Genomic DNA, 25,947 nt, shown 5'->3' with positions numbered 1-25,947 from the left:
CTCTTGGAAGAACAGAAGTGTCTTCGTTTAAGATCTCATTCGAAAGGCTATCTCGGAGAGTACAGTATTTACGTCACACAGACACTGCTACTGCCTTTGACTTCTGTGCTTCCATTAATGGAAGGGTGAATTTACAGTGTTCTCTTGCTTCGGAAAGTTGCTGCCACCCACCCAGTAAGAGACATTTGATGATGAATAGGAGCGGAACCAGCAGGGAATGAAACAGACAGAAAGTTGATTTATGATGATAAGTTAGTGGCAGAAAAAAATGCATTTTTTTTTCTTTTAGCAAACTGCATGGTGATCGAATGACCTTTGCAAACGGGGATGGTTAACATGTAAACAGGAAACCCACAATGATCATGCAAGTGATTCTGTACTTTCCATTCAGCTACTGTTGAATGCTGATGATAATTGCTACAGCTGTGTATTTTAGTTTGTATTGCCTCAAGGCTGTGGTCCACAAAGAAAATCAGCCATTTTAAATGTCACAGTGAGAACTTCACCCACAGGCAATGAATATCTTACCTCTCTGCACGCTGCTTCAGATTTTGGCAGGTTTGACTGACTTTCTTTATAATTTCAGTGTACTTCTGGTGAAGGATGAAGGGAAATTTGGTCAAGAGAAATCTTAAGTGCTGAATTATTTGTTGTGACGAAGAAATCTACAATCTAATGTCTGTAAATTAAACAGTTTTAGCATATTTCGTGGGTTGTAAAAGAGAAACCAGGTGAAAAGTCAATTTACAGCGCTGGGTCAGTATTCAGTCTTCCATCAAAGTGATGGAAACAGTAATTACGTTAATTATAGAATTGCTATTTGTCAGATCATCCTCTTCCCCTCTGTGCACACTTATTTTTTCCACTTTGAATTTATGACCGTAGTTATAAGTAATTTCATTTCTTGTATAGGTTCCTTCTATCGTTCCTTCGTTTTTTTTAAATTTCTTTCTCCTCCTATTGATACAAGTTTCTCAATTATCAATTAAAGTAATTCGTTATTTTGATTTATAGTCATTCCGGAAAAATGATGCTTTCCAAACTTCATACATTAAACCTGCGCTAAGCACACAATTTTTTGAAGCTCATCAGAATTGTTTATAATACACTCTGTTTTCATAGTTACTGTCCCTCAGAAAACGTTCCTGCAGATGCCAGCGCGTCAGATGGTCTCAATTGGAAATACAATTAAATTGCATTGTCACACGGGTCAGTTGACATATGATGCCGTTCTATGGTATAAACAACAGCTGCGAGAACGTTTGCAATTCGTTTACACAGTGGGCAAGCACTTACCTCCAGATGGAAGATTTTCTGGAGAAGTGAACAGCAAATCAACTGAGTATTCGCTTGTGATTCGCAATATCCAGAGAAATGATTCTGGTCTATATTACTGCTCCAATAAGAAATCGTACCTTAACCCATTAGTATTCGGAAATGGATCAAAAGTCCTCATAACAGGTAAGAATAGCTACAGACTTACAGATTTCACGATCAATAATCAACAACGTTAACTCATATTTTTATGTTATCTCCCAAAATCATCAGGCCGACCCGAAATAATTGTTTTGTTTACACCGCTGGATGAAATGTTTTCTTTGGAATTTGTCCCATTGATGTGTTTAGTGAGCAACGTGATATCTGATACTGCTGTCATCGAATGGAATATATCCACTTGGGATGCTAAGGGTTGGTCAGATTTTGTGACAATGAACTCTGCCACGGGATACAGTATCATAAGTCATATCAGAGTTCCAGCAGAAGCGTGGAAATATGGTACAGTCTGTACATGCTCAGTTCAAATCAACTCAACTGCAAGTCTTGTCAGTGAAAAGCTCTTAGATCAGAGAGGTAAATATTGAACATCACAGTTGATCTTTCAGGTTAATATGAATATTAGATCTTATTGTTAATAATACGTGCTTTTATCCATTAACGGTGCTCCCTTCCTTTGCATCAATGTATGAATTTTCAAACAATTACCTGCTTCAGATAACTCAGTCGAAATTTAACTTACGGAATGATTATGCGAATCCGTTGAAGTAGATCATTTTTATATAGCAGGGATAGATGTATGGTCTGACCGTCTTCTGATTAAAATGGAAAAATAATTATCTAATTCGAGATCCCTATGTTCTCTAATAATATTTCTGATTTATCCTCTGTGTTTCATAGCATTCATATCACAGAAATACATAATGTAGCTTAAAACAATCAGTGATTAAAACGAAATTAACATTTATTTAAATGCTCATTCAAGGATCTTCCAAAATATTTATTTTGATGAAGCTATCACAATATTTGGCTGTCTTTATGTCTCTTTCTCCCACGAGTATTTAAGAAATCTGAGTGCTTTATGTCCACGTCAAAAGATGTTGTCCAATACTATCCTATCAAATTATTTCACAAGCCGAGTTCCTTTCAGAGCAATTACAAAAACATAGGTTTCTCAATTATTTTAATTGGTACAAACATTATCTTATCATCTCATTGCAGTAAATCATTTTCTTGAATGTTCACCACTGCATGTATACCCATTTGCACTTAAGCAACATATCAATCCATCATGCTTCAAGTTTGAGTAAATCAATATTCGTTTGGCATAAGCTATCACTTGTTATTTTGCTTTGCAACTCTGTGTTTGCTGATGTAAACTTTTATCATTCTCTTTCGTCCTTACCAGACTGTGTGAATTTACATATTTTGGATGTTTTTCCACGTAGCGCCAAGCACCTGTAACTAGAAACAAAAATAGTCCACTGAATATTTCATCCAACAGAGATAATGAAGGATTATTTAGTTGAATATAGTTGTGGAAAGCCAAATGGGTTTTGGATAAAGATTTTGACTTCAAATCGCCATTCAAGTGATGAAAAGTTAAAAATTGGAGCGAGGACTGATTGTGAGGGATGTAATTATTTATGGAACTGATGTCAAAAATGTTTCAGCTAGTATTTCTAAGCGAACACTTTAATAGTTAAATGATGAAAGGTGATATGATCATTATGTAATTCAATAAATTTGTGACTCACACATCAATATTTTCACACTTCAACATCTTCACCCTTCTCAATAGACACAAATTATTGTATGCTACTGAAAATATAAAACTGGTAATATGGATGAAACGATGTACAACAGAAACGAGAAAAGTAGCTGTTTATTGGAACAGATAAACAGATGTAGAGAGGTACAAACAGACGTTTAGATTTTGCGTTAATAGAGTAATTTATAGAAATTTGCAAATGTAGATTCTGCCAATCAGGATGATACTTGCGAAGTTATATTGTTCTATGAACTGGACACCAGTGAGATACCAGATGACTGGAGGTTACCTAATGTGGTGACAATATTTATGAAAGCCAGTAAGGAAAAGTTTGGAAACCACAGGTCCGCGAGCCTGACATCAGTAGCAGTCAAGTTATTGGAGGGGATCTGAAGATTAGGATTTACCTGTATTTCGAATGGCAAGGAATGATTAGATATTGTCAACAAAGGATTGTCCCCTGTCTTCATACAGGAGAAATCACTTTTTCACTAATTTGATTGTGTTTTTCTCAACAAGTGATGAAGAGGATTGATGAAGGCGATGTGGGGGACATGATCTATCTGGACATCAGTAAGATTCTTTCCAAGGTTCCACACGGTAGACTGGTTAGCAAGATTAGATCACAAGGAATGCAGTGAGAGTTAGACATTTGGAAGCATAGTTGGCCTGAATGTAGAAAAGAGAGTCTCGTGGTGGACTGTTGATTTTTGAAATGAAAGCCTGTGACCATCGGTGTGCCACAAGGATTGGCGCTGTGTCCCCTGCTTTTTGTTTTCCATTTAGGTAAATTATTTGGATGCTAACATAGGAGGCATGATTAGGAGATGTTTAGATGTCACCAAAGTTGTTGGTGTGGTGGACAACCAAGAAGGTTAACTCAATGCACAATTGGACCTTGGTCAGATGGGCCAATGGGATAAGGAGTGGCAGGTGGAGTTCAATTTAGATTAAGTTGACGTGCTGCGTTTTTGTAGGCAAAACAGGGAAGGACTTATACAGTTAATGGTAAGGTCCTGGGAGTGTTGCTGAACAAAGAACGTTGAAGTGCAGGTTCACAACTACTGAAAAGGAGAATCGTGCATAGAGAGAATTGTAAAGAAGGCGTTTGATCTACTTGTTAGTTTGTACACTGCGTCTAGTAATTGAAAATAATATTGCAGCTGTACACAACATTGCTTAGGCCACCTTTGGCTACTCCCTTCTATTCTGATCTCTCTGATGAATGAAGGCTGTGCAAAACTTTAAAAAGTTCAGAAAAGATTTGCAAGGAAGTTTCCGTGTTTGAAGAGTATAGGGAAAGTATTAATAGGTTGGGGTTGATGTTGCCTGGAGAGTCCGAGGTAGAGAGGTGATCTTTTAGAAGTTTATAAAATAATGAAGGACATGTGGCGAGTGAAGACCCAAGGTCGTTTCTCCAAAGTAGGGGGCAAAGGTTTAAGTTGAGAGCGGATAAGTTTTAAAGGGACTGAGAGGTACCTTATTTATGCAGAGGATCGTGGGTATATGGAATGAGTTACCCGAGGAAGTGGTGGACGCTGTTACAATTACAATACCTAAAAGCCATCATGAGGGTTATATGAATAGCAACGATTAGAAGGATATGGGTCAGATGCTAGCAAAATAAGACTGGATTAATGTGGGTGTATGGATAGCATGGACAAGTTGGAAAGTACAGCCTCTTTAGTGCTGCACATCTGTATGAATCTATGATTCTGTGATTGTTTCTTTAAAGGCATGCCTCTCCTTCCTTTTCTCTCTCTCCATGTTTCAGTCTGTCTTCGATTTAATTTAATTCAGGACAATTATGAGTTGCACAATCGAGCCAGAATCGCCAGCTATTTTTGCATTGATGCGTCTCCTGAGCTGTTTGTTAATATGCATTTTAGCTGTATCTCTGTTTTCCTTAGAACCACCACTCATCACTTGCCTTTTGATGTTTCCTGGGGCTATAATGGCGATGCTTGTCCTTGTCGTGATGCTTACAGTTTTCATGGGATACCGCTACAGAAATTGTGACTTAGGTAGGATGTGTCTTTTAATGCAACAAATTATTCGTGTTCTTGTGTTCTTCTATTCTTACCTTAAGGAACCTAATTAGTGAGCGGCACGGTGGCACAGTGGTTAGCACTGCTGCCTCACAGCGCCTGAGACCCGGGTTCAATTCCCGACTCAGGCGACTGACTGTGCGGAGTTTGCATGTTCTCCCCGTGTCTGCGTGGGTTTCCTCCGGGTGCTCCGGTTTCCTCCCACAGTCCAAAGATGTGTGAGTTAGGTGAATTGGCCATGCTAAATTGCCTGTAGTGTTATGTAGGGGTATGGGTGGTTTGCGCTTCGGTGGGTTGGTGTGGACTTGTTGGGCTGAAGGGCCTGTTTCCACACTGTAAGTGTAATGTAATTTTTAAATGATCTAACTGATTTCGTTACATCAGGCAACTGGAACACCAATGAGAGATCAGAATTTCGATCACGTGTTGCAAAACAAGAGGTAAGTGCATGAAAATTGATTTTCGTTTTCTCATCAAAATGTGTACAATCATTACACTAGTTTTATGGAACTTTTGACAGAAACGATTATGGTGATAGAATTATAATCAATGCAAGATGGCACTACTTATCATTTTACAAAGGGACATAAATAATCTGAAGAGCAGGGCCGAGATGCGGCAAATGGAGGTTAGTGCAGAAAAGTGTGAGGTGATTCACATTGGAAGGAGCAAAAGGCGTGCAGAGTACTGGACTAATTGTAAGATTCGTGGTAATGTAGGAGACAAGAGAGACCTCGGAGTCCATGTCCCTGAAAGTTGCAACCCAGATTGATAGGATTGTTAAGAAGGCATACAGTGTGTTAGCCTTTATTAGTAGAGGATTGGGTTATAGAACCATGAGTTCATACTGCAGCTGTGTAAAACTCTGATGCGGCAGCATTTGGAGTATTGTGGACAATTCTGGTCGCCTCATTATAGGAAGGATGTGAAAGCTTCAGAAAGGTTTCAGAGGAGATTTACTCAGCTGTTGTCTAGTACAAAGAAAGGTTCTTACGATAAAAGACTGAGGGATTTGAAGCTGTTTTCGGTGGAGAGAAGAAGGTTGAGAGGTGACTAATTGAGACGTATAAAATAATGAGAGGGTAAGACAGGATGGACAGTGAGAGCTATTTTCCTCACATGGTAATGGCTAGCATGACGGCGCAGAGATTTAAATTGTTGGTTCACAGATATACGGCAGATGTCAGAGTTAGTTTATATATTCAGAGGCATGGAATATATTTCCTGCAACAGTAGTAAACTCGCCATCTTTATTGGCATTTCAATGTTCATTGGATAGTCATGTGGATGAAAATGGAATAGCGTAGGTTAGGTGGACTTCAGAAACGTTTTGCAGATGAGTGCAGCATCAAAGTTCAAGGGGACTGTACTGTGCTGTAATGTTCTGTGTTCTATGTTCTCAATGAAAGCAAATGAAAAGGGGCATTTTAATATTTAATATCAGCAGTTATATATAATTACAATATGCATATTTTATGCAAAGACTGCAGGATAAAAAGAAATTGTATTCTGACAACAGCCAATACAGATATCGAGATCATGTATGGAAGAACAATGGCATGATCCAGCTGCAATGATTAGTTTGTTTAAAACATGTCATTGGATAGAAGTGAGAATCATTTGCTCTGTTCTGGGTTTGTGTCAAGAGGTAAAAAGGCTTAAAATGAGCTCATGCATGAGAACAGAGATGACACATTGAGCGGCTTAGATATCTGGAAAATACTCATCCGTTTCTTTTTATCTGTTGGGATTAATTGGAAATCACAACGGCTACACTGAGATCCAGATAATTCCAGCTGAAGGGTTATAAGATGGGATTGTGCTGTTGCTGCGCACTGTTCATTTATTTCTCAGATAATAACCGTTTTTGATTTATTCCTCAGACTCTTTATGCTCACTTGGCTTTTACTGAAGATCCAATACTTTGATAGGACGAATAATCATGAATTGAAGCACATGCAATTTGATTTCTGACATTGCACTTCAGTGAGACACGCTTTACACTCATAAGTGAAGAAGCCATTTCTCGAATCTCTGCTGTGTCCATTTGCTCGGAAATGCAACTTTAATTTAGAAGAACGACTGACACAGTGAAACCTGAAGCATGAATCCATACTCCCTCCAGAAGATTTCATTGCCTCTGACCAATACAGTACACAATTGCCATTAATGACTTACCACTTTGAAGCTGGAATGATCAAAATAGAAAAGATTCAGCCACTACTGTGAAAGGTTTTGTTTTGTGTTATTAGATTCTTTAACTTTTGCTGGTAAGACAACCATTTATTAATAATCCAAAATGCCTAATCAGAAAGTGAGCCCATGTTTCTTATATGTGCTGTAGATTTTGTGATGAAGATGCTGTCAAAGTGACATTAAAGCGTATGTTGAATGCATTGAGTGTTAAACTGACGGTAGTGGGAAGAATAACAGTATATTTCCAGGTTATTGCGAACAGAAGCTTGGACTGAGGCACCAAATTTCTTGTGCCTCTCAGCTTTTGTTCTGTTAATGGGTAGAAATTGCGAGTGGTTTTTTTTATGACCTTGGTGAAAGATATCTGTATATGCTTTCGATACCCTGCTGCCTTTACATGGTGATAGAGGAGTGCATTTAAAATATTGAATCCCATGTTAATCAACCGATTTTCTTACGCATAAACACAACCGGTCCAATAACATCTTTGGAGAATGAAGCAGAATTAATTTTTCGAATCGGTTATATCGGGGGATATCAGGCAGTATGTACTCACTTATGAATGTTTTTAAAATGTGGCATACACGTAATGATGTTATGCAAATTACAGTTCTGCATGGAATAACCGTAAAATGTTTGCTTGAGGAGAATGGTAGACTGAGGAATATATGAGAATATGAATTGTGGTTTAATGCATTTTCACACTGACACCAACAAAGTCTCATTGACACGCATTAAATGTCTGGGTAACATTTTTAACCTTGATCTATCATCATTAAAGTAAAGCTAATAGTGAGAATTTTCTCAGCTATAATCTATTCCATATTTACTGTTTTGAGAAGCTTCACTGTGACAGCTGGGCTGGTGCAAACCAATTCAAGATTATTACAATGTTCCCTCCTCCTCCCCTTAATGACACTCAGCTTTGGTGTTTATATCAACAAGTGCCGCAATCTGACTTTTGCAGTTACATCATTCAGAACGAAGCAGACCACTTAGTTCTGGTCCTAAACGTACGTCTGAGAACAACTATTGCATTCCCTTACACAAAGCATTTTCTGTGCTGTTGCTCACTTCAAAGTTTCTTCCAAGCATTCAACACTTGTGACTCAATTTCACGTGCAATTTACAAATCAGAACTTGAATCTGATGGGGAAGTTATTCACTATTTGTTCAAATTCAAACTTGCGATTACAAAACGTTATTGAGACAGATGCAGACCACTGGACTTTTCATTTATTTGTTGGATGGCAAAGGCTTTCATTGCTTCTTTGTAACTTCCTTTAAAATTGTTTTTTTTTTTGCTTTAAAGATTCGCATGCATTTTATCCTCTCTGTTAATTATCATGATGCTGTGGCATTGAGAGGTTACTTAGTCCTGGTTATTTTGAAGACAAATCCTAAGGTTCGAGCAGTCTACCAAAGCCGGTCAAGTAAAGAGCTTGACTGGCTCTTAAACTTTCTTAAACTTTTTTTTAAGTTTGAAGAGTTGAAATGGGTTGGCTTATTTTCACGAAAATGATCTCCAATCCTCTTTTTCTAGTTTTTCTTTAGCTTTCATTAGTTGTTGTTGTGGGCTTGAAGAAGACAAAGCTATCTAACCTCTTGTCGTTACGTCTAGCAACTGAGGTTTCTCTCTGCTGCTGGGTTACCTGTGAGACAGACGTATTTTTATGAATTTTCGTTTGTTGCCAAAGGGTGTATTTATGACACGGCACTATATTAGAACAATTAATTAATAATTGCTACTATATCTATTGTTTGGCTAAGATTTCCAATAAAATTAAGCTATCCAAAGTTTTTCTTTCTTTTGTTTATATTTTAATTGCGATGTTTGAATAAACTGTGTTTTGCTTAATGTCGAGCATTTTGACCAATCATCATGCCAGTGGAACAAAGCACTTTACATTTGACTTTAAAAGAAGAATACGTTACGCTCTATGCTACCTTCTTAAAATATTTGGAGAGACCTGATCTGGTCCATAATATACTATATGCAGGCACGATATAATATTCACCTGTAATATTCACCCTAACTGTGAACTCCAAGATTTTTGCTTGTCCATTATTACTGTTGAAAACATCTTTTTCACCGTCCAACATTGAATCTATATAATTAACATCAATTACAAAAAGCAAGTGGTGTGATGATGGCCCCAAAAGTTCACAACTATTTTCAAGCTCTGATGGTCAATAAAAAAAAAGTGTTTGCACATATCAACTGCTTCCACCAACTAAATAATTGTTGAATAAAAAAATGCCATAATATCTTGGATTATATCGTTTGCTTTTATTGGGATGCATCGTCCAATTGAAACTATCAAATCATTTCCCCACATACGACTTTTATTAAATCAGCCATCTTTCAAAACATTCAATTCAGTTCACAGAAGTATCTCATGTACTAAGTACTCAATTGAGATTAACACCTGCAGTTTCAAATTTCGCTGAAGTAAGATTTACCGGAATTGTAAATGAATGGATCATTATCAATTAGGAGAAATCACAGTTTATGCTTCGGGTATGGTGACCCTTCCTAGGTTCTAAGGAACTCTGATTCCTCTTCACAAATGTTTCCAGAACTGCTGAGCCAGAGTGTGAAAAATGAAGTATAGTTATGGTTGGTTACTTCAACTTTCCTTATTGATCTGGATGTTCTTAGAGTCGGAGACTCAGGTGAAGAGCAATTTTTTAGATGCAAAAAGGAGGGTTTTTCAGACATATCTTCAGAATCCATTCAGAGAGGAGACCACACTATACTTGATGATAGGGAATGAGCCAGGACTTAGTGACCATAACTCCATTACATTTCGAGTATTCATGGAAAAAGACAAGAGTAGCGCTCGGGTTAGGTTGTTTAAACAGGAAAGTGTCAATTTCACCACAATTAGGAAGAAACTGGGTAAGTGGATTGGAAGAAGTTATAGAACATATAACATTCGAACATAGAACATTACAGTGCAATACTGGCTCTTCAGCCTCGATTTTGCGCTGATGTGTGAAATCAATCCGAAGCCGATCTCAATTCCACTAGTCCATAAGTCTATCCAAAGACAATTTAAATACTGTTAAAGTTGGCGATTTGGCCACTGTTGCAGGCAGTACCTTCCACGCTCCAGTACTCTCTGATTAAACACACTAACTCTGACATCTGTCCTGTATCTATCACTCCTCAAATTAAAGCTATGTCCTCTCGTGCTAGCCATCAGCATTCGAGGATAAAAACTCTCACAGTCTATCCTATCTAACTTTCTGTTTATCTTTTATACATCAATTAAGTCACCTTATTCTCTCTAACAAAAGCAACCTCACTCCCTCAGCCATTCCTCATATGACCTTCCTTCCATACCAGCAACATCTGAGCAAATATCCTTTGAAACCTTTTCAAAACTTCCACATCCTTCCCATAATGCCATGAGCAGAACTGGAAGCAATACTCCAAGTGCGGCCACACCAGTGATTTATACACTTGCAACATGATCTTATGGTTCCAAGACTCATCCCTCTAACAATAAAAACTAAAACACTGCATGCCTTCTTAATAACCCGATCAACCTGGGTGGCAACGTTCAGGGATCTAAGTACATGGACACCGAGATCTCTCTGCTCCTCGACACTACCAAGAATCTTACCATTAGCCCAGTGCTTTGCATTCCTGTTCCTCCGTCCAAAAAGGAATCAACTCAGATGTTTCTGCGTTATATTACATGTGCCATCTCTCAGCATAGCCCTGCAGCTTATCAATATCCATCTGTAACCTACAACACTATTCATATCTCTCCGGACCTTAGCGCTATTCGCAAATTTACTAACCCATCCTTGTGTGCCTTCATCTAGGTCATTTATAAAAATGACAAACAGCAGTGGACTCCAGGATGAACATTTCCCACCAACCACCACCATCTGTTTTCTTTCCGCTGGCCAATTTCTGATCAAAACCAATAAATCACTCACAATCCCACGCCTCCATATTTTGTGCAATAGCCTACCTTGGGCAAGCTTATCAAAAACCTTCATGAAATACATATGCAACACATCATCCGCTACACTCTTCCACCTGTTTGGTCACGTTCTTAAAGAGGACAATAAAGTTTGTGAGGCACGACCTGCCCTCACAAAACTGTTTTGACTATCCCTAATCAACTTATTCCGTTTTTGATGATTACAAATCCTATCTCTAAAAATTTTCCAACACTTTACCAACAATCTAAGGCTCTCTGGTCTACAATTACCAGTTTTGTCTCTCCTCCCCTTTTGGAACAAAACTTATTTGAGAACAAATCTATGTCTGGCATGTGGAAGGCTTTTAAAAATCAGTTGATTAAAGTGCAGGACATGCGTGACCCCGGAAGAATGAAGAATGGCAGGATTCATGAACACTGGATGACAAGGGACATCGTAGCATGAAGGAACGGGGATAGGAAGGGATGTCATTTCAAATTGGAGAGCTCAATGTTGAATCGTCTGGACTCTAAACTGCTTAGCTGCAATAGAACATGCTGTTACTCCAGTTGTTATATGATTCACTGTGGCAGTTGAAGAGTGAGAGAATTCTCATGACGGAGAGTGAATGGGCAGGACATTTTAAATGGGAGCTAACTGGGAGGTCAGGCTGGTCCTTGAGTGCCCAAAGCGGGGCAAAGCAAATAGTAAGGTGACAGTTTAGCAGAGGTAGTAGGTTATATTGATAGATCGTAAGGAAGTGCAAAACGGAGAGGTGCAAAGGAAGTTGGAAATCTAGGTCAGGTTAAGATGGCAGACTGAGTCAGAGGGCTGTATCTGGGATGGGGTGAGTGGAGGAGAGACTGGTAAATTCAGTGTTGGTGCCAAGTGATTATAGATTCCTGAGACTGAATATAATGTATTCCTTCTTCAGTCTGCAGTTGGCCTTCTGCATGCGATGGAGGAGGTCCAGGATGGACATGTCATCGGGGTTGTGGGAGGGCGAGTTAAAGTGACCACAGGAAGGTGAGGTTGATTGGTGTGCATGGACCACAGATTTTCTCTGAATAGTTTTGTAAATTTGTGCTCTATCCCTCCGAAATAGAGGAGATCACATCGACATCAGCGGATGCAATACACAAGGTTTGATGATATACTGGTAAATCTCAGCCAGATTTGGAATCATCTTCAAGGGTCACGAACTGAGTTGATGGGCAAGGTGCGTGCGCAGGTTTTGCACCCCTTACAGCGGCAGAGGAAGATGCCAGGTGTGGAGAGAGAGTAGGTGGAGAGTGTGGACTTAATGAGAAAGTCATGGAGGGAATGGTCCCGAAGGAATGTAGATGCAGTTGAGAGGTAAATATATTTGTGGTAGTGGGCCCTCAGAGTAGGTGGTGAAAATTGCAGTTGTATACGTTGAAAATGGAGATTGGTGGTGTGGAATTTGAGAACCAATGGCATTCTATCCTTGTTGGAATGGGGAGAGGGGTTTGATGGGAGTTGTGTGGGAAATGTTGCTGATGTGATTGAGGGTACTGCTGGTCACATGGGGGGAAATTACAGTCTTTAAATTACGAGGGCATCTGACATTTTCTGTGTTTGAATCGCTCATCCTGAGAGCAGATATTGGCAGAGACAGTTTATTATTTGAGTAGCAGGATGGTACCAACGATTATGAAAGGATATAACAGGACTTAGATCGTATGGCGAAGTTGACATGGAAATGGCAATTGGAGTTTACTCCAGACAAATGTGAGGTCATGCATTTTGGAGGATCAAATATAAGTGTGCATTATGGTGTACATGGCAGAACCCTGATGCATATTAATGTGCAGACAGATCTGGGCATGCATGTTCCCAGTTCCTTAAAAGTGACAACACAGGTGGTCAAAGTGATTAAGAAGGCGTATGACATACTTGTCTCCATAGGCCAAGGCATAGAAACAAACGTTGGCAAATCACGTGTCAGGTATATTAACCTTGCTTCGCTGCATTTGGAGTATTGTGTGCAGGTTTGGTTGCTACACTATCAAAAGGACGTGAGGTATTTGGGAGAGTTCAGAGAGGGTTCATCAGGACGTTGTTTGGTTTCGAATGCATTTGCAGTGAGGAAAGTTTAGTAAGACTAGGATTGCTTTCACTGGAAAGATGGCGGCTGCGAGGAAACCTGATGGAGGTTACAAAATTATGAGAGGCACAGATGGGATGGATAGCCAGAGGCTTTATCCCAGGATTGAAGATTCCATTACAAGGCAGCATTGTTCCAAGCTAAAAGTGCAAAAGTTTAAGGAAGATTTTAGAGGTACGTTTTTCACACAGAGAGTGATAGAAGCCTGGAAGGTGCTGCCAGAAGAGGTGGTAGAAGCAGGCACATTGGTTATAATAAAGAGGCATCTGGATGTTTACAAGAATAGGGAGGGAACATGAGGATATGTACCGAAAACAGGCAGAAGGTTTGTTAAAGTAGTTTAGTTAGGGCATGATGATCGGCAGAGCGTTGAAGTGACATCAGCATCCAGTTTAAGGGCGTTTTCCCGAAACATCGATTTTCCTGCTCCTCGGAATGTGTTAATTCTTAACGAAATTCACAAGTTAAATAAAGCAAGAATTGGAATTAAATAATTTTTGATTTTCAATAAAATTTCTTTCATCGTAGGGAGTTATAATTGAGAAAGAAAGTTGGCAAAAATCTGAATTCCGCCTCTGGAGTCGAAACACGGTAAATTTAAAATCGTTAACGACACTCAAAAATAACTTTAATAGTTGTACCAGACTTTTTAATTGACGAATTCCAGAGTGTGCTAAGAACCCTCTATGGACTTGGCCTGCAAATCAAACCAAAAAAAAAGTTGCCCGACACATCGATTTTCCTGCTCCTGAGATGCTCCCTGACCTGCAGTGCTTTTCCAGCACTACTCTAATCTTGATTCTAATCTCCAACATGTGTAGTACACACCTCCGCCTGACATCAATTATTGACTTATCCTCTAACTAGCATCTTAACAAGTTTTCGTGAATAGCAATTCAGGATAAAGTACTGCAGCATGCTATTAGTGGCAGTTATGTATCGGTAAATCTTCTCCCCTTGCCATAAACAAGCACATCAGTGGAAGCAAGGAGCTCCTGTCATTATTGCAAGGCTATTACTTGTGGACCACAACTGGGTTTGAACACTGCCATGGCAGCTGGTTGAATTTGAATTTGAACTAATGTTTTTTTTAAAAATCTGGAAGTAAGGAACGACTGATGACCAAGAGACTATTGTCAAAAGTTTGAAATTCCCATCTGCTTAACTAATGGAAGTAAACGTGCATTCGTTATCAGGTCTGCCAAATGTAACTCCACACCTTCATTCAGTTGACGCTCAGACATCCTCCTCTGGCCAACCAGGAATGAGCAACGAATGCTGGCCTTGCTCGTGTTATGAACTCACCTTGCATTCATTTTTTTAAAAATCCTTACTATACATGTATGGTTTTAAGTTCATTTATTGGTATTCTAAATTTTGTTGACTGCTCGTGCCTAATACAGGGAAAACATTGATTGTGATTATCTTACCTATGCTTTTTAACGCAATTTATAGATTCAATAAAGCAAGATGAGAATGAAATACTTTTTCTGTGTTTTTGAACTATTTCTAATGTTAGTCTGGATACACTTTATCCATTCTCAAGCAACATAACATTCCATAATACTGAAAGTAATATATTTGCAGTTTACAAGTAATGACACTGACCGACAATTCAAACAGATTACTGACAGAAATGAAGTCAAAAAAATAAATTGAAGGCTGTGACGCATCCTTGTCTCTATGAGTGATGTTAATGATATTCACTACCCCATGTACAGTTTTGTAAAATACCTGTGGTGTGCAGCTGTAACCTCTTTATTAGCTGAATTCCGCTGACGTTTTTGTGCTACTAGCTAACTTGCATGACTTCGTATTATATCCTTTTCTCCTTCTTGAACAGAGTTATTATGTTTGCTGCTTACCAGCTTGATCTAATTTCATTAATCATAGGAGTTGTGGAAAATTAACGCTAATGTATTGTTACAGCACGAAGAAAGAAAGTTGGCCGAAATCTGACTTCTGCCTATGGAACCGAAACACAGTAAATTTAAATCGTTAAAGACTCTCAAAACATAACACCAATAGTTGGACCAGACTATTTAAATAACGAATTTCAGAGTGTGCAAAGAGCCATCTATGGACTGAGTCTGCAAATTAAACCAAAAAGGTCTAGGCAAATTTCTAAAAAATAGTTATTTTTGCAGAAGAAAATTAACAACAAAACAATCTAACTGATGTCTATGATATAGAACCAGTAAGGTTTCTTTCCAGCTTCATTAATAGAAAAGACAGACAAACAACGACATCAATGGGATAAATGAAATAAAATAACAAAACTAAACAGATGGGTTCTGTGTTTTCAAAACATGTTGCCTACAGGTACAGGTGATTGTTTCATTCATGATTTTCTGAACATGTCAGTCGGGCCCAGCTTTTTCAGTTCATCCTGAGAAAGTCAGTAATAATTACACCTTAGTTTTCTTTGTCAAAACTTTAAATAGCTGACAGTCGGGCAAGGAGCTTTCAAATATACATCATGCAGAGTCAACAATCTAAATGCTCTTAGAAAACATAACGCAATACAAATTTCAAACTTTGGTCTCTCACTGAGGAAATGACGGTCTACTCGTGAGCTCTCAGTTTCCATTCAACACCTATCATCTGCAGAGCATAACGTTCTCCCAGATAAACTGGAACCAATTTACAAGCACCTATCTCGCTCATGGTCAATATCCCCTATCTGAGCAAGGATACTTCTCTCCTGTTTTTCAGAATAATTAATGCAACTTTTTGATCCAGAAACATTTATAAAATTAATTTCTAGACTTTGCCTCACAAACATACAACAGCGTGTTAGGTATTTATACAAACATAAGTTACTGTTCACAATTCAAGTCTCATCTTCAGTTCACAGATCTAGTCCACAACGACTAACCAATATTAGTAAAATGAAAATGAACCATGAAAAATCAGCGAGAGTTCCAATGGTATCAATTATCTCAATTGATAACTCTTCAAAGATGAAAATATAAAGCCCATCTGGACACTTGTCAGACCATGCACTGCTTATGCCCACTCTTCTAATGATTGCATAGTTAACATTTTCTTGTGTCTTTTCCACCCGTTGATTTGCAGAAATGTTAATTGCACCCTCTGCACTAATGGCACAATCTGGTTATTTCATTCATTATTCATTTATTAACTGTCTATTCTCAGATTCTGGGTGACAAATATACTTCATTTCTTCACTGACTTTGCGAGTGCCTAAGGAGCTAAGGACGAGTGGCATGGCACAGGCAGTCTTGTCACGTGTATCCATATCTGATTTGAGCATAAGAATGAAAAGCAACAGTGCCGCTATTTGAAAGTTTTGCTTTGTATTTCTCATCAGGAGTTTCAAACAGTAGTTTTCTGTTTATCTTATTGCATTATTAGTACCATGCAAACCTGCACGTGCTCCAGCATTTTGGGGATCAGTTCATTCTTTCCTAACGTTTGCAAACAGTGCCATTTCCTTTTGAACACATCCTGGGAGTCAATGAGGATCCTTGAGATCCACTACAGAAAGGATTTTTTTTTTCATTTACTTATCTCAGGTCCAAATATTTCCATTCTCACTTTCTGGGGTTGCACTTTGCTAGATAAATAGAACATAGGATATAGAACAGTACAGCACAGAAAAGGCCCTTCAGCCCACGATGTTGTGACGACCATTGATCCTCATGTATGCACCCTCAAATTTCTGTGAGCATATGCAGTCTCTTAAATATTCCCAATGACCTTGCTTCCACAACTGCTGCTGGCAACGCATTCCATGATCTCACAACTTTCTGTGTAAAGAAGCCGCCTCTGACATCCCCTCTATCCTTTCCTTCAACCAGCTTAAAACTATGACCCCACGTGTTAGCCCTTTCTGCCCTGGGAATAGTCTCTGCCTATCGACTCTATCTATGCCTCTTGTATACCTCAGTTAGGTTCCCTCTCCTTTTCTCCAATGAAAAAGGTCCTACCTAAGTCATTCTCACTTCATAAGATAAGCCCTCCAGTCCAGGCAGCATCCTGGTAAACCTCCTGTGTACCCTCTCCAAAGCATCAATATCTTTCCTATAATAGGGCGACAAGAATTGGATGCAGTATTCCAAGCGCAGTCTAACCAAAGTTTTATAGAGCTGAAACAAGATCTCACGACTCTTAAATGTTGGTCACATACAGAGGTCTAGGACCAGCAGCACTTTTTAAAAATATGTATACATTTCCGTGCTTCAACAATTATCCACCTCCTACTGTGAAGGCAGTTTGAGGCTTATTTCCTCCCCTTTCTACAGAAACAGTGACGATGAAATAAAGATCATGCACTTTTTAAGACATTTAATAAGAGTCGAGAAATAGCGATATTTATTTCAAGTCATATTGGTTTGCGACTTGGAAGGGACGTGCTGATGACAGCCTTCCTATTCAACTACTGATTTATTTTTTGTTTGTGAATCCAAAGATTTAGCAGAAGCTGCCCAGGGAGCTTTGGAGAATTTTCATAGCGCATCTTATGCAGCACTACTCTTATTGTGAAAAGGGATTGCAAATTTTAAGGTAGCGGACAGCATACAATCAAGCTGTTTTTTCTTAGATAATACGGAAAATCGTGCGCATTATGGAACTACTTTCATTCACGCAAATCTTGGCCTATGCTTTTTATGTGGTACTAGATTTTGGAAGTTAAAAATATGTTACTCACTTCAGAATTCATTGCCATGCACTTTCTCATGGTCTTCTGCAGTATTTTTAAGTTTGTTCACATCAGTTCCTAATTACCCCCAAAATGATAACCATTTTAGATTCATTAATCTTTGTTTATTCTTGTAATGGATAACGGCATCATTGACAAAACCATTCTTGAGGGCAAGGAAACGTCAAAGACATTTTTGTGTTTGGATTGTGATACCTGCCAGCAATTGTACTAATGGAATATCGCCTTCCCATTAGATATGAGTGAATCAGTTTCGATTTTATACTTACAGTGATGATAATTTCGCCCTCAATTTTAAGGAAAATAGCTTCCGATTCGAAATTTCAATTTTTATCTCTATCCCACCAGCTAATGTTTAACTGTTACCACAAAATATTAGCTGAGACTCAGGTTAAGTTGTCCTGCAGCATTATTAGTGACAGATTATCTTTCTTACAGCAGCAGTTAATCTTCTTGCTTGTCAAATAGAGATAGATTCAGTCAGTTTTGTTGAAGATTTTCGTTCATTTTCACTTCTGTAGTCTGAGTGGTTTTTGTCCTTATCTGTTCAAAACCGGAGATCTTTCTCAAGGTCACTGAAAATTGGCACACCCAGTTTTAAACTCTGAGGAATGGTCATTGTTGTGGACATTTGCAATCATAACTTAACTTCCCCATGTCTGATCCTGAAATGGTGGGAAAGTCAATGAGAAAATGGTTGAAGTTGATAGCATTATTGTATCAGAATGTACTCGAGCATTGATGAACACAATCTAATGTTCACTTCTACTGTGTCATTGCCTTTTCATGTTCAAGCTGCTCCACTTGCAATTGAATTCCAGTCATTTCCCAAGATTCTAATGGCATTGCCAGTAATTTTAAATGCCGAGATATTGCTCAAATTATCTCTCCTTTTCTCTCAGACTCAGGCAACCCTAACTACAGCTTGCCTACCAATCCAAACAGCTTTGCCTTGTGCCTATTTTTTTTTGTAATATCCACGAAGTCACTTCTTCCACCTCCAGAAATCTCTTAGTTGCTGAACAAACCACTAGTCAAAAATACGCACCCTGTTTAAAACATCCAAAGTCAACACGCAAAACAAAAGGCATTAACAGCTACCATTTGCCATCGTTGAGTCTAAAAAACATTACCTAACGTGGAAGAATAAATATTTAAGGTGGACAACGGGTCAAAGATTATTATGGACCAGATTTCCTCAAGATATTTTAGTAAGGTAGCCCAGACACTAACGTTTTGTTATTTTAAAGTTAGATGCGTCGTGTGCATTCCGGATATGATATGACTGGTGATAATGCTCGAGGTTAAGCAAAACAACTTACTTAATCGCCATAGTTAAAGCAAAACGAAAGAAAGATGAATTTAGAAAACCTTAACTATTGAATGATTTATGCGAATAACAAATAAAATGTCCATTATTAATTAATTATTCCAATATGGTAACATCCCGCAAACACCGCAATGGCAGAAAGGCAAAGTCAGTTATAGCTTCTTACGTTCAGTTTTCTAATCCAGGGGGAGGAAAAAATAAAGAGAACTTCCACAGAAATTAAGAATCTTTCCGAAAGTTCCACCTCTTCTGAGACCCCAAACAGCTGACTGCTACAGCTAAAAATAAAAGAGAAAGCCTGATTTGTGAGAGCTGGTTATTCCCAATCCAACTGCTTCCATTCTTCCAAAAAAAGTCACATAAGTTGTTTATTTAAGCCATCTTCATTAGATAGTTCTTCACGTCTTCCTTTACAACTGCTCTTCAAAAGAAATCCAAGACAGTTTAACCTTTTAAAAGTTACATCATTATCCTGATAAGCGGGATCTTGTTTTTGAAGTAAATGATTGTCATGTCATTTATTGCTACCGATGTTTATGCCACCATTGTGACACAAAAATGTTTTGAGCTGTTACCAGCAGAGAGTCTTGCTGTTTGACTCTGAAGACTCTCCGGCATCGTATTGGCAACGATCAACTTGTAATGATTTACTCAGATTTAAGATTCGCTTTAAGGTACTCCCTTCAATACTCTGCGAGGGCAGGGAACAGGAAGATGTAGATTTCCAAATTTGCGTTTAAATTTGGCCTGATACAGTGTAATGACACGAAGGTGAACCCCTCTGTTAATTTTGCCAAACACCCAGAAAAGCTCAAACCGTCTCATAATCTGTTAAAACATAAGAGACAGAGAACTCCAAATTTCCACTTGTACATTAAAGAACAACTATTCAAAATTCTCAGATCCTATTTCTCTTAACTGTTCATAAACTGCCTCCAACTCTCGAACAATACGCTGTTCCAATAAGCACTTACTAAAATTACATCAACTTAATTTCAAAGCGATCTGTCGTCTCTGGTGGCTTTCATCATTCAGTTGAGGATCGCCCTGGGTCTCGTTCTTTCTCTTACTGAGAATATGTTTCAGACAAAAAAGGCACTTTTGATACAGAATGTTTCAAGCTCTTGGATTTTTCTCGATGGCAGTTAGTCTCTCTATAGCAGGTATCTGTCAATAGCAGGTACTCTCTCTGACTTCCCAAATACTTGTCTTTTTGTTTATATCCCCAGCACCGGATAGTCTCATTGGTTAAACGTTGGCAAAAAAAAAAATTCAAACTAGATTGGCTTTCTGTATTCTGGGTCATAATTTAAACTGTTTGGATGAATTCGAATTGTTATCAAAACAGCAACCAACTTCCGTTCGATTTCACAACTAATTGTTACATATTTTCAATTTTCCAGTACAGGCTGGGACTGCCAGCTAGTCATTTGACAGGTGCTTGTAATATCTCAGTGCAAAACAGCTTTCACGCTGTCTCAAATGTACAGTATACGCCTTCAATTTCATCCAAACAGCATAGAGAGGCTTGGAATGACGGAAATGAGTTATAGCTTTTTATGATGCTGGATTTTAGAAGATCATAGTTTAATGTGGTCGGTTCAAGCAAGTTTCATGTTTTCAAAAACGACGTGAATGTGAGAACAGAAAGATACAAGATGGACATCGACAGACTGATGCTGAATGGATGAACCTAAAGTGTAGTATGGCAGAAGCTGAACTCAAGACTGCATAATTATATGCTCAAGGAGAGCAAAAAAGAATGCTCTTTTCTATGGAAAAGTAGTGCATGGGATATGTCTACCCAAATAGAACTAAGACTGGAGAAGGCAATGTCAGAAATTTGAAAGGTCCAATGGCAGAAATTGTTGTGTTCCCAGTTACGTTTCCTGAAGGATGTGAGCGCATGAAAAAGTTTTAAGGCGAGGAAAGGGAGGGATTTTCCAGAAGATGGCAACCGTACATTCATAAACATACATGCATGAAAATGTGCCTGTATATATGTTGAGATGGTAGCAGAAGGAATTTGGTTTGGACCAAATGTCGGTGCATTAAAGTTGATCTACAAAAGAGAGGATTGTTGCAGTTGGATGTGGACAGGTTATACCATTGTTCAAGTATCTACTACGCCTCATAGGAAGACTTACTTTAAGCAGAATCCTTAAGGATAACGAGACAACTACTAAGCGTCTTTAGGTGGACTGAAACGGTTCAAAAATGCAGACAACCATCACGTTCTCATGTGCAACTCTGGGCGGCAATAAATGCTGGTCATCGACCAACGCCCACATCCCCCAAATATGAAGTAAAAAGGTGATTTAAGCCTGTAGGAAATACAATAAGGCAGTGCTCAGTGTCAGTCTGCAATGCGATCTAAAGGAGAGGTGACAGATGACTTGTATTACAGCTGGAATGCTAATTGAGGGATCCAGGAAATTTCTGGAGACTCAAGTTCGAATTCTGCCGTGGCAACGGGCGGAATGCAAATTCAATGAGAAATCTGGATATATGATGAATCTGCCGGTTACCAGGAAAGTTCAATCTGATTCACGATTGTTCTTTAGCGAAGTAAGCTGTTATCATTACGTGGTCTGCTCTACATATGACTTTAGACCCACACCAATGTCGTTGACTCTTAAATGCCCTCTGGGTAATTAGGAGTGAGTAATAAATGCTGGTCTGGTCAGCGAAGCCTACATCCTGTAAATGAATAATAAATTCAAAAATGCTCACATTCACATTCATTTTGGCAATGCTTCTTCCAGTTTTATCTGAACAATTGTAACCCACCGTGGTCTATCCACGAATTCAATATTCACTGCAGTTAAAGTAGACAACTTACTGACGAACGAGCAGCAAAGGTAATGGCAAATACAAATTAACAAGAACTGCAATCGCATCAAATCACGTTTATTGGATGAGTAATGTATTGCATTGTTGCTTCATTCCCGGGACTGATGTAGTGTATGCCACTTAAATAATGCCGTATTTCATCCAATGCATTATTCATTTCAAAGTCAAAATTACTCATGCAACCTGTGTGATAGTCAGATTCTTTATCGATGCGGCGAAATGACCAAGGCAAAATGCTATAGTTTTAAGTTGTGAAGAGGCAAAGTGTAAATAACTGTGAGAGACACAGAAGGTTCTCAGTGCCTGGAAAGCAGTGCCATGGCGGTGTTACATCTAGCGTTATAGAAACGATTCACAGGCATTAAGATAGACATGTGAACAATAACAAAAACGGATCATGATCAGGCAGTTGGACTTTATTTCAAATGGCATCATGGTCAGCCATGACACTGTAGTCGAAGGACTTTTTTCCAGTGTTGATCTTTTCCATGCTCCATGTTGCTTGGGTTGAAGCAATTTGTTATGAAGAGAGATTGCATAGCCTTGGAATGATACCTTTGGAGCAGAGAAGGATGAAAGTGTGGCATCCCAATGTTTATAAAATAATGAGGGTCACGGACAGGATAGAAGCGATTTACCTGTTCCCTTGAATTGAAAAGTCTATAATGAGGGGTTGGGGATCTAAGTTTACGTTGAAGGAAATAAGTCTTAGAGAGGTTTCAGAATTTTCTTTCGCCAGAAGGTGGTGAGATTCTGAAATAAACTTTCGGGAATGTAGTAAAGCGGGAAACCTCAGAACTTAACAACAGTATGTGAATGAGCACTTGCAATGTTATAAGCCAAGGTTTGGACCAAATGTTGGGAAGTGGGATTCGTTCAGATAGGTCAGCACATGCTCGATGTACCGAGGGCCTTTTCTCTGTTGTGTGTCTCTATAAATCTATGATTCTGCTATCATGCAATGGCTCACAAAACTGACTTATCTAGATTGGCAACTGTTCTATAATATAATTGGCATTTATCGCTCATAAACTAAATAGGTAGAGATGGCATAACATCTAAAGAAATAACAAGACACAACGAAGTATAGAGTAAAAGGACAGGGGAGAATCCTGCTTCTGATAAACTCTGGATAATGTATAGAGGACATGAAGTGAAATATTAGTCAGAATTTCAGAAAGTGTGATGAATAGTCAGTTTGTTTGCAAACATTGTGTAAACAGTAAATAGTTAAGATTTCTCTTCATTAGAAATTAAAGAGGGCAGAAACTTCATGAATTTTGTAACATTTGTTATTTGCCCAGAAAAAAAGAAACATAACTTCAAGATTGGGTAGAGTATATGCAACATTTTAAATAGGAGATAGACATATGGGCAACAGGTGGAGTATGGCTCTAGTAAAAGGGGATGCATTTATCCAACGCGATATCATGAACATAAATAGCTCTTCACAAAATTTTGAAAATCAATTTAAAAAATACAAAAAAAGACCAAAGGATGAGCAGCGTGTGTGAATGTCGATTTTTTTAAACTCAGTGTTGAATCCAGAAGGCATTAGGTTACCTAGTTTGAAAAACTGCTGTTTTTCAAAATTCCAAATGAGCTTCAAAGCAATACTTCCGTCGTATGATGTTCGACACGTGACCATGATGAGAGGTGGAAAATAAAATGTGAAGCAAGCTGATTATCTGTTTCATGCTTGCAGAATGATTGGAGAATTTTCACAAAGCGTTATTACAATCCGGGGTTTGTGTCCACACTGGACAATAGAAAAAAAAATGATGTGATAATGCAGCCATAGGAAGACAGTGACTGCACATGAAGAGATTGAGTAAATGGAGAATATTCAGGAGTAACATCTGTGGCATTTTTTTCAAAACAGTATCTTAGTTCCACACTTTCAAGTGCAATTAAGAATGATGAATAAATACTGGCATAACCAGGATTATTCACATGCCATGACTCAATGAAACAAAATAAAACGCTATGGGGACTGCAGTATGCTGGAGTCAAGTAAACAGTTAGATTTATTCTGCATCCCTTGCTTCGCATTTATCTGCTGCATGAAGTGCTCAGACAGAATTCCCAACACCAAAACTCATCTGCTGGAAAGCTTCGTATTGTCAGTTCACACAACTCCCTTGCATCCATCTTGCAAATAAAATATTGCACTTCACACGCTATCATCCTCGACATCGTGTGCACCAGCTGTTTTGATGAGCAGATATAATTCATATTCTACAATATATTTCTTAAGATATTTTGAAATTTGATGTTTGAGATTCAGAGGGGCCCATTGCACCTTAATATATCCAAACAAAGAAGACAGTTTCAAACAGTAATCCCCACATTTATGGATGTTGGGAATAACATGTCTCGGCGGCAAGTGAAAATAACATTCAGCCAATGCCAGGACCGTACTTGTCGATAGTGACTTCACATTTAATATGTGCACTTCAAGTTGCAAATCACGAATTGGCAGAACATCATATATTAGAAATAAGCATAAAACTGAGCAACGTGTCCTCTTGGTGCACACGTAAAGATAAGAACATAAGAGCAAAGACAAAGAACTCAATTAGGCCATTCTGTCAATCGAGCCTGCTCTGGCTTTCATTCATGGCTGAAATATTGCTTCACCTCAGTCTTCTGCCTGCTGTGTGACACCACTGATAGCTGTATCTATCAAGAATCCACTTTTTATGTATTACATACACTCAACGACTTCACCTCAGTAGTATATGCAGCAATTAATCACCATGCATCTGACAAGACTCCCCCTCATCTCAGTTTTAAGGGGTCATCAGTTTACTCAGAGGCTGCGCTGTCGGGTTGAATCTCTCTTGCCTGTGGAAATATGTTCTATCTATCCATTCTATCGAGACCTCTCAGTATTCTGTAAATTTCAATCAGATTACAACACATTTCCCCACCATTCTTCTAAACTCCATCCTATACAAACCCAGAGACAACAATCACTGCTCGTATGACAAACCCTTCACTCCTGGGATAATTCCTGAAGATCAAGCCCGGATCAGCTCCAACACTATTAAATGGGCTGAAACTGCTTATAATTTTCCAAATATGACCTGCCCAGAGACTTTTTCATCCTCAGCAGTATAACTCTTCTTTTGTTATCTTGCCTTTATAAAATTAATTATAACTTTGCATGATAACTGCCAACTGATTCTGAGTATTAACTTGAAAAGAATACTGAACTATTACTTCAATGTTTCTTAGTATTTCAGATTTCTGAAGCCTTTCCCCACTGAGAAAGTAATCGACACATGTATTCTCCCTAACAAGGTGCATCACATTTGGCACATCTAGATAATCCCTTTAATATTTGACATTATTTTCCTGCATGAATCAGTCTAACACAAATTACTCTCAACCCCATGCCTCCAATTATTTTTCAATTTTCTCCTGTGGGAAACCTTATCAAACGCCTTCCTGAAAATCATACACACCACACCAACCACTTTACCATCATCCAACTGATTGTGCACCGCCTCAAAGAACTCAATACAGTTTGTGAGGCACGACCTACCTTTTATAAAACCGTGTTGACTATCCCTAAATAACTTAGTCCTTTCCAGATGATTATAACTCCTATCCGTTATAATGTTTTTTGAAGATTTCACCCACAACCAAAGTTATGCTTAATGGTCCATAATTACTCGAATTGTCCCTACTCCCCTTCTTGTACAAGATTTC

At 38.5% G+C, this 25,947-nt stretch overlaps 1 protein-coding gene across 1 annotated transcript; it reads left to right on the top strand.

Moving 5' to 3' along the window:
• The first annotated feature begins 475 nt into the window (after positions 1-475).
• Positions 476-8,520, top strand: LOC132805589 (immunoglobulin kappa light chain-like). The gene is made up of 6 exons (XM_060820723.1): positions 476-558; positions 1,123-1,461; positions 1,549-1,851; positions 4,957-5,070; positions 5,479-5,534; positions 6,978-8,520. Exons 1-6 carry the CDS (start codon positions 516-518, stop codon positions 7,020-7,022), a joined length of 900 nt encoding a protein of 299 aa, XP_060676706.1. The 5' UTR covers positions 476-515; the 3' UTR covers positions 7,023-8,520.
• The last annotated feature ends 17,427 nt before the right edge of the window (positions 8,521-25,947 follow it).

This window comes from Hemiscyllium ocellatum, chromosome 50, assembly GCF_020745735.1.
Source record: "Hemiscyllium ocellatum isolate sHemOce1 chromosome 50, sHemOce1.pat.X.cur, whole genome shotgun sequence".
NCBI classification, from domain to species: domain Eukaryota; kingdom Metazoa; phylum Chordata; class Chondrichthyes; order Orectolobiformes; family Hemiscylliidae; genus Hemiscyllium; species Hemiscyllium ocellatum.
Note: the sequence above shows the minus strand (reverse complement) of the source record. Positions and strands in the feature narration are given on the sequence as shown.

Bases quoted from the DNA above. Each gene is read 5' to 3' on its own strand.
- LOC132805589 (XM_060820723.1), top strand. From the start codon at position 516: ATGAATATCTTACCTCTCTGCACGCTGCTTCAGATTTTGGCAG. The intron at 5,071-5,478 runs GTAGGATGTGTC...TCGTTACATCAG, and splicing joins CTACAGAAATTGTGACTTAG to GCAACTGGAACACCAATGAG. The intron at 5,535-6,977 runs GTAAGTGCATGA...TTTATTCCTCAG, and splicing joins CACGTGTTGCAAAACAAGAG to ACTCTTTATGCTCACTTGGC.